The sequence below is a fragment of the Sprattus sprattus genome, assembly GCF_963457725.1.
Source record: "Sprattus sprattus genome assembly, chromosome: 1".
NCBI classification, from domain to species: Eukaryota; Metazoa; Chordata; class Actinopteri; order Clupeiformes; family Clupeidae; genus Sprattus; species Sprattus sprattus.
In genome coordinates, this window is record NC_137920.1 from 25,012,742 (window position 1) to 25,022,241 (window position 9,500).

A 9,500-nucleotide genomic window follows, 5' to 3' on the forward strand; every position below is an offset into this window, starting at 1 on the left:
TTAAGCACTGAAGACATGCGTCTGATGGGTTCTGACTCTCTTTAGGGGTGGGTTAGTGTGTGTTGAGAGGGGGCATTGTTCCTGTTCGAACACAAAGGTGTGTCACCAAAAGCCTCGAAGGGACACTCCTTTGGTCATCCACTGGTCTACACAGGTGTTCTGTAACTCAGAATAATGAGGTTGTGATATCTTGCCATCATAGCAAGATGTCTGTATGTGTATCATTATGTTTCCATTTTAACAGCGAGAGCGTTTCAAAATCTGATGAGGACATCTGCACCAGTGATCACATATCTGTCCACCGATCACTCAAGTCTCCGTAATCCTTGGCATCTCAGTTTATGAAGGTTCTTTTCGTCTCAGTCATTGACGTCCTTCTCTAAACTTTGGTAATCTTCTACAAAAAAAGCACAATTTTCTGAGTAATCCACCATCCTTATTTTAGTGCTTGATGCTGACATAAACCTAAGCCCACCTGTAAACACTCCTCTAGGCGGACGCTATATATGCCCTGACCTGGTAGTGGAATAGAAACGGCTTCCCTACTGGTCACATGCAGTCGCATCTTCTGACAGCGAAGGAGCAACATGGCCAGGAAACTGGCTTCCATTCTGGCTCTGCTGCTGGGTCTGTCTCAGGCCCTGTCTCAAATGGTAAGACCCTGAGAAACAAAACCGCTGCACGCATTCTGTGGACACAGTGTTTTTACATATTATGTAATCATAGTTGTTTTATAGAAATACGATAATATGTTGTCTTACACATCCATGCTGTTTTCCACCTTATTTGGCTAAATAATCCAACTGTTGCACAAAGTACTCATCAAGAGTGCGTAGACTGACGTGAACGTACTGTACTCATCCATCTCATACTGTATCTCTGTCTCTCTAAGGACCACGACGTGTCCAGTCCAGAGGGTAAGTTTGTCTTCTATGTCTCTCTGTCCCCCCTATCGCTCTTTCTTTCTGTCTCCTCCCTATCTATCTTTCTGTCTGTCTCCCCTATCTCTCTTTCTGTCTGTCTCCCCCCATCTCTCTTTCTGTCTTCCCCTATCTCTCTTTCTGTCTGTCTGCCCCCCCTTTCTATCTCTCTGTCTGTCTGCCCCCCCTTTCTGTCTCTCTGTCTGCCTGCCCCCCCTCTTTGTCTGTATCCCCTCTCTCTGTCTGTCTCCCCTATCTCTCTTTCTGTCTGTCCCCCCATCTCTGTCTGCCTGCCCCCCCTCTCTTTCTGTATCCCCCTCTCTGTCTGTCTGCTCCCTATCTCCCTTTCTGTCTGTCCCCCCATCTCTGTCTGCCTGCCCCTCTCTCTGTCTGTCTCCCCTATCTCTCTTTCTGTCTGTCCCCCAATCTCTGTCTGTCTGCCCCCCTTTCTGTCTGTCTGTCTGTCTGTCTGTCTTCCCCTCTCTCTATTTCTGTCTTGCTCTGTCTCTCTCTTTTGTTTTCCTTCTTGCTCTCTAGCTCATCTTCCCAACACTAGTAGCTACTGGTAAGTTGATTGGGCTGATGTAGATGTTGAAGATAACGTTGCACATTTTTTTTTTTTTTTTTCGTTAGAAACGGATGAGGCAGTTGACATCTCCTCAAGAATCCTGGAGGCAAACAGAGGTAAAGCATGACACCAACAGCTTTGAGTAGATAACTGCACTGAACATGTGGGAGAGAGGGAGAGAGAAGAGAGTGAGGGTGGGTGGGAGAGAGAGAAGAGAAGAGAGAGGAGAAGAGAGAGGGGGGAGAGAGAGAAAAGAGAAGAAGAGAGACAGAGAGTAAAGAGAAGAGAGAGAGAGAGAGAGAAACCCAGTCTTCCTCAAATGTTCTTCCCAAAGGGATCTCCGGGACTCTGATGGAGGGAGATGTGGCCATGCCGAGGTCCAGGAATGCCATGAAGTGCTACTCCTTCTACGACTGCAGGTGGAGCAAGTCGCCCGCGGGACTTGTGGAAGTGCCGTACAACATTGACAACTACTTCTGTGAGTTACAAAAAATGGAGATATAATTGTCTTCTGTTTGTTTTTGTGGATGATTCATTCTGAGCCTTGTGCCCATCCAGCAGGTTAATAGATTAAAATCAGATTAGATTAGATTAGATTAGATTCAACTTTATTGTCATTGCACAGAGTACAAGTACTGAGACAACGAAATGCAGTTTAGCATCTAACCAGAAGTGCAAAATAGTAATAAAAGTGCGTATGAGTATGTGCATATGTAAGTGGAATAAGTGAATAAATATGAGTTAGAATATGACACATAATTGTAATATAAACAGAATTTAGACTAGCAGCAATTGAGGTAGGAGTGAGGTATGATAAGTAAATAAAGTGCAGGTGTAAGTATACTGGTGGTAACAAGTGAAATCAAGTGAATGAGGTAGAAAAGTACAATAAATACAGCTAATGCAGTAAAGTGGATACAGTATAAAATACATTATGGTGCAAATGTTCAGTGGCTGGAGGAGGGTGTGTGGCAGTCAAGCCAGGGTGAGGGGGGGTGGTAAAGTGAAGTACAGTGCAATGTTCAGTTGCTGGAGGGGGGGAGAACAGTCACAGGGGGAGGTGTGTGAAGGGGTGGGGGGGCTATCCCCGTGGAGCAGAGTTCAGCAGGGTGACAGCCGCAGGGATGAAGCTGTTCTTGAACCTGCTGGTACGGGAACGCAGGACCCTGTAGCGCCTCCCAGAGGGGGTCTGTGGCTGGGGTGTGAGCTGTCCTTGACGATGCTGCGTGCCCTTCGCAGACATCTCTTGCTCTGGACAGATGTAATGGTGGGGAGAGTGGAACCGGTGATGCGTTGGGCAGTTTTCACCACCCTCTGCAGTCTTTTACGGTTGGCAACAGAGCAGCTGCTATACCAAACTGAGATGCAGTTTGTGAGAATGCTCTCAATGGTACAGTGGTAGAAGTTCTCCAGAATCTGAGGAGACAGATGGACCTTCTTCAGTCTCCTCAGGAAAAAGAGACGCTGGTGTGCCTTCTTTACTATGGATGAGGTGTTAAGGGTCCAAGAGAGGTCCTCAGAGATGTGGACACCCAGGAACTTGAAGCTGGCAAAACGCTCAACCTCTTCTGGACCTCTTCTCTGTAGGCCGACTCATCGTTGTCGCTAATGAGGCCAATCACCGTTGTATCGTCTGCAAACTTGACAATGGTGTTTGAACCATGTACAGGATTGCAGTCATAGGTGAAGAGGGAGTAGAGAAGAGGACTAAGCACGCAGCCCTGTGGCACGCCTGTGTTGAGGATGAGGGTTGAGGAGGTGTTGTTCTCTATCCAAGCAGACTGGTGTCTGTCCAGTATCCAATTACAGAGGGAAGTGTTGATACCCAAGTGACTGAGTTTAGTGATCAGTTTGGAGGGAATGACAGTATTGAAGGCTGAGCTAAAGTCAATAAACAGCATCCTCACATACTGCTCTTGTTAAAATCATGAGATATGTAATATGTTCATTGATGAATGAGTGTTATACTCTATGACATCGGATGTAGTATATAAGTTTGTGACATTGGTTAGGCAAGAGCACATACAATAGAACATGACCGTTTACAACTATAATGAATTTAGTATAGTGATATAATAATTAACATACTACTGTTTGATCCTTGCCACAGTTTCAGATGAGAAGGCTACTATTGAGAAGGCCATGAACACCTTCCATGAGAAGACCTGCGTTCGGTTTGTGCCTTACACCGCTCAAGTACACTACCTCAGCATCGAGTCTAAGAGCGGGTAAGCGCAGGAGAGGAAACATGGGTTTGGCATTCGGTTTGGGCTGCATTTAAGGTGCAATATGCAGTGCCATTGTAAATTAAAGCTTCTAGATCTACCATATTACGTAACCTTACCTAAAAAAAACATTGATAAGATCAGACTTTATTATTGTTTCCATTGTTTATATAAGGCTTCATAATTAGCAATGAATGAAACATTTATTAGAGGCGTTCCAACACATTACTTTCCTCACCAGGGTTTGGTGATACGGTGCTAAAGTTATGCTACGGGGGATACATTTCACAGTGACAGTGTGTCTTATCACTTCGCACCATGATAATTGGTGTTTAATATAGTCAAATCAGGTCTACACTTACTAAAAAACTGAGAAAATGTGTTTCAAAGATGCGACTAAGAAAGATATGGTGCAGGTAACAAAAGTATTGCAATGTGTAGGGTTGTTTTAGGTGTACTTTCCTTTTGGGGCGTCTGTATGCCTACTTTGACTAATTTAGCAGGCACTTTTTCCCCAAAGCGACAGTGACAGTTTACATACCTTGCATCAGTCTGTATGTCTTTTCCCTTGGTATTTAACCTACAACTTCATTTTTACCACCTAGTTCTACCAGTTGAATTATATACATAATTGGTTGGAAGTATCTCAGGATCAACAAACGCACTGATCAACAGAAATTGTGAATGCCTTCTGGTGCAGGTGTTACTCATCCGTTGGTAGGATTGGGGGCAAACAGACCGTCTCCCTGAACGCCTTCCGCTGCCTTTACCCCGGGGTCATTCAGCACGAGCTTCTTCACGCTCTCGGCTTTCACCACGAGCACACCAGGAGTGACCGGGACAAGTATGTCAGAATCAACTGGGAGTATGTCCCAAACGGTGAGATATAAAAGTGTCGTTTTTTTTAACGCATTTTCAATTCAATTCAATTCAATTTTATTTGTATAGCGCCATAACAATACAATTGCCTCTAGGCGCTTAACAGAGCCCAGAGCCTAAACTCTCTCAGTGCATTTTAAAATCATTGACTTAACTATGCCATTTCATTTGGTACAAAGGTAAAGAAACATGTAAGATCATATAGCCTTTCCACTTATTTTTCTTCTTCAGTATCTTAATTAGGATGGAAGTTCTGTCAGAAAAAAGGAAAACATACTGAACCTGAAATTTCCACTTTCTCTTCACAGGCGCTTCCAGCAACTTCGCTAAAAGGGACACTGATAATCTGAACACAACGTATGACTACGGCTCAGTCATGCATTACGGAAAGTGAGTTAAAATCCATGCCTAATATAAACCCACAGAGCTGTGGACTGATGACCGATTGCAGACATTTTGGTTATGAAACATCCAGCCTTTGCTTTGCTTTGTTGTTTGCATAGCAAGTTTATTGGCCGTTATCTAGTTGGCTCGCAATTTTTTGACAAAAACGTAATAATGCCTTGAAGTGAACCACTAGTAACTCAGATGTACATTTTTTTTTGGTCAGATACTCCTTTTCCTCGTCTTTCGGCAAGGCTACCATCATCCCGATTCCTGACCCCAGAGTCATAATTGGACAGAGGACTGACCTGTCGGAGACTGACATTTTGAAGCTCAACAGGTTATACAAGTGTGGTAAGTGTTGAACCAATGATGGACAACCCAACAAAGATTTATTTACCTGGCTTGTTTGTTAAAGACAATTTGTAAGTTTTTTTTAACAGCACAGTTGTGAGGTATTGACTATAGAATGAACTGTTTTCTTGCAGATGAAGAGTAAATCTATGAGTGCAGAAACTTGAGAACTGAGCTGAGGCTGCCGAAGGCTGACTTGACATATGTATGTTTTTTTTAAAATGATTATTACTTTTTTAATTTAAATTCAGAATATGAAATGTATTTAAGAGGTGTATTAGAACAGGGGCTTTGGGACTACTGTCAGTCAGTCAGTGAGCTTTTCTGTCTGTTGGAAAATAATAATGGTAATAATAAAAGAAACGTAACTACCTGAACCTTTTGAAAAGTGAAAAAATGTCTGACTGAGCACAGAAATGGAAGGGCAAGTAATGATTAGTGGTGTACCAAATAGTACGTTACAGAATCTATTTTTCAACACTTTGTAAATCACAGCTCAACACACAAAAGAACAAGAGTACACAAAAGTACATGTCTTAAATGTAAACCCAGATTATCCACAAGATGGCGCTCAAGACCAAAAGAAATCACATACCAAAATCAAATCAGTTTGGAGTCAGAGATTACATTACAAAACCTGTAAATGTTTATTTTTTTTTCTTAAAATCCAGAGCTGCAAGACAGGTAGAAGATGTCAGTTTTGGTATTCTGGTAATTTCTCTTAAGACAATGGAGACATTACGTCTGCAACAACAGACACAAGTTTCTCTGATCACTGGCACGGGGCAAGTTCCAGCAACGCCGCCACTTGGGCAAAAACAAACAAACAAACAAAAACAAAACAATAGCTGTGAGAGAGAGAGAGAACAGAAGAGAGGAGGAGATATATATAGAGAGAGAGAAAAAAAGACAACACAGTCAAACTCTTCACGCAGGTTGCAATCATGGAAAGAAAAAGCACTTGTTCCGCTAAATGGAAGAAAAAAAAGGAACATGCGATCAACTCAACTTAGGTAGGTGTGTCTGTGTGTGTGTGGGTAGGTGTGTGTGTGTGTAGTTGTGTGTGGAGGTGTGTGTGTGTGTGTGTGTGTGTGTAGGTTTGTGTGTAGGTGTGTGTGTAGGTGTGTGTGTGTGTGTGTCTGTAGGTGGGTGGACAATCTTGAATTGTGCACATGTGAAAATGGTGTTGATGCCACAGCTGGGAGGCATGACGACCACACGGTACCTTTTCATTAGAAACACATTCATGGAGCACATCAGGGAGACAGGAGGACAGATAATGGGGTTAAAGACAGACCTGGAGAGGACTCGTCCTGACGAGATGGTGTGAGAGAGAGAGATAGAGAGAGAGAGAGGGAGCAAGAGACAGTGAGAGAAGGACAGAGAGAGAGAGAGAGATAGGGGGAGTGAGAGGGCGAGAGAGAGAGAGAGGCTAAGTCTTAGATGGACAGGTGGACAGTGTGTTCTGTGAAGTTTAATAACCGTAAGTGTGGCTTGTGCTCTCAGCAGCTCGCTCACATCATACTAGACCCTTTTCAATTCCTGTGAGACAAGCAAATGTGGACACATACATGTATACACTGTGATGTGTATAATACACACACACACACACACACACACACACACACACACACACACACACACAGACACACACACACACACACAGAGATAAATACATGCATTAGGATCACAACTCTTTTCATTGCCACTTGTGGCCACACCCGTGTTCTTCACTTGAGAAGCACAAAGTACTGAGGGGGAAACTGAATGTACATGTAAGCAAGTGGTGAGGAATGTCCATGTCCATGTCCTTGTCCTTGGAAACGCGTTGGCATCGCAACAAAAATAAGAGCAAACAAATTAGCTGACAGGGAGGAGCGGGGGGGGCAAAGGTTGGTTTAAAAAAAAAAAAAAAAGATTGCAAACCGACTTTCATCCATTCTCCATCCTCTCTCTCCCCTCCTTTCCTTCTCTCCTCTCCTGTTCTGTTCTCTTCTTTCCCACTCCCCTTGTCGTTAGTCCTTTGTGAGAAGCAAGAAGCAACATTGTGTAAGGGGTCCGTATGTCAGTGTGTAAGGGGTCCGTGTGTGTCACTGTTTAAGAGGTCCGTGTGTGTGTGTGTGTGTGTGCGTGTGTGTGTGTGTGTATGTCTGTGTGTGTGTGTGTGTAAGGGGTCCATGTGTGTTGGTGTGTGTGTGTGTGTCAGTGTGTAAGGGGTCAGTGTGGGGGTTGTCCCTGTCCGTCACACCCTTCCCCTGGCTTGTTAGCTGGGCTCCGACGGCTTGTTCAACTCCACCTTCACTCCCTTTTCTCCTGCACCTGGAGTGAGAGAGGACGAGAGGAAGAGGGAGGCAGTGGAGGATGTGGAGAGAGGGGGAGAAAGAAAGAAAGGGAGAGGTATAAAGAGAGAAAGAAAGAGAGAGAGATAAAAATGAGATGAAAAGAATGAGCATGAAGGGAGGCAGGAAAGGGACAGGATGAGGAGAGCGAAGAACGACATGCAGAGGAAAAGAGGAGGATGGAGGGGAAATTAAATGGGAAAAGAAAGAGAACAGCACAATAAGGCCATGGACACAACTATGTGCTTTCCTGTACAAGACAGTCTCTACCACCAAAGACATACAAGACGTCTGCATCAAAGAACACTAAATGTTGCACTAAATACTATAAAAATAAAAATAAATCACACTAAATAATGATAATACAGAGTAAATATTTCAGCTGACTACATAGTGAAAAGGCCAACGATACCCTTAGGGCTGAAATACAACAAACTCGTTTCTAAAAACATAGACGCTTTAAAATCACCTTGGCAAAGTGTGGCAGGCAAAACAGCCGCAGGGGCACCAGGCTGTTTTGCCAGGCACCTATAAATCGGAGCTACCTACACAACCTGCCTGGGCCGAGTGTGAAATTGATGAGTTGTTCGCCTCCGTGCCTTGCACTGAAAAGTTACGAATATTTAAACTTTTAAGCGCAGGTAAAAAACGCTAGAAAGACGCAATGCTCGGTGCACGTCGTACCATAGGAAAAAATGGTTTTGTTAGCGTCACGCTTTTGTTTCAGCCCTAAGCTGTTTCAATAAGGCCTAGCACTACGTGTGTCCAGGGAGTCAGTCTTAACTAAGGCAGGTGTGTTACTGGACTACGCCCAACCAGATCATAGTCTAGCCTGATGGACTGATAGCCTTGTGTTAGTTACTTAATTACTTCATTATTAATAAATTAACTTGTTTTCTCAGGGTGTTCTCGAAAGACAAAACCGAGCACACCGACAAGCAGATAAAATGTTGTTTGCACACCCAAGTCAAATCAGCCTAATCATATTACATGCTGGGAAGTGGATGCGACTCCAGCACTAAGTGGCAAGACAACATGTTTGGAGGACAATTCCTTTAGCTTTTAGAGTGCGGGTACTAATACTAGAAAGACTGTAATTACATTCCAATACCGGCTCCCAATCTGAAGAGAACTTTACTCGTCCTGTTCCTGTTCTCTGTTGAGTCAGTCCCAGTAGTTTCCAATGTGCAGCCATCGCTCCGATCAGACTGGACTCTAAATCATCAGGGCTACATTGGGCTCTAAATCATCAGGGTTCACACTGGGCTCTAAATCATCAAGGTTCAGTTCACACTGGGCTCTAAATCATCAAGGTTCACACTGGGCTCTAAATCATCAAGGTTCACACTGGGCTCTAAATCATCAAGGTTCACACTGGGCTCTAAATCATCAAGGTTCACACTGGGCTCTAAATCATCAAGGTTCACACTGAGCTCTAAATCATCAAGGTTCACACTGGGCTCTAAATCATCAAGGTTCACACTGGGCTCTAAATCATCAGGGTTCACACTGGGCTCTAAATCATCAAGGTTCACACTGGGCTCTAAATCATCAAGGTTCACACTGGGCTCTAAATCATCAAGGTTCAGTTCACACTGGGCTCTAAATCATCAAGGTTCACACTGGGCTCTAAATCATCAAGGTTCAGTTCACACTGGGCTCTAAATCATCAGGGTTCACACTGGGCTCTAAATCATCAGGGTTCACACTGGGCTCTAAATCATCAGGGTTCACACTGGGCTCTAAATCATCAAGGTTCACACTGGGCTCTAAATCATCAGGGTTCACACTGGGCTCTAAATCATCAAGGTTCACACTGGGCTCTAAATCA

General features: G+C 43.9%; 2 protein-coding genes across 2 annotated transcripts in view; one reads left to right on the top strand and one right to left on the bottom strand.

Moving 5' to 3' along the window:
* Positions 1–587: 587 nt before the first annotated feature.
* Positions 588–6,878, top strand: LOC308368743 (hatching enzyme 1.2-like; the record flags this gene model as incomplete). The annotated part of the gene is made up of 9 exons (XM_080842996.1): positions 588–653; positions 893–917; positions 1,823–1,966; positions 3,599–3,716; positions 4,435–4,592; positions 4,901–4,982; positions 5,203–5,330; positions 6,529–6,551; positions 6,837–6,878. 9 exons carry the CDS (start codon positions 588–590, stop codon positions 6,876–6,878), a joined length of 786 nt encoding a protein of 261 aa, XP_080699122.1.
* egln1b (egl-9 family hypoxia-inducible factor 1b) overlaps positions 5,954–9,500 on the bottom strand; it is a 40,521-nt gene continuing 36,974 nt past the window's right edge. The window contains exon 5 of the mRNA XM_080833499.1: positions 5,954–7,649. Within this exon, the coding sequence (XP_080689625.1) occupies positions 7,594–7,649 (56 nt within the window). The 3' untranslated portion in view covers positions 5,954–7,593. The remainder of the gene's footprint in view (positions 7,650–9,500) is intronic.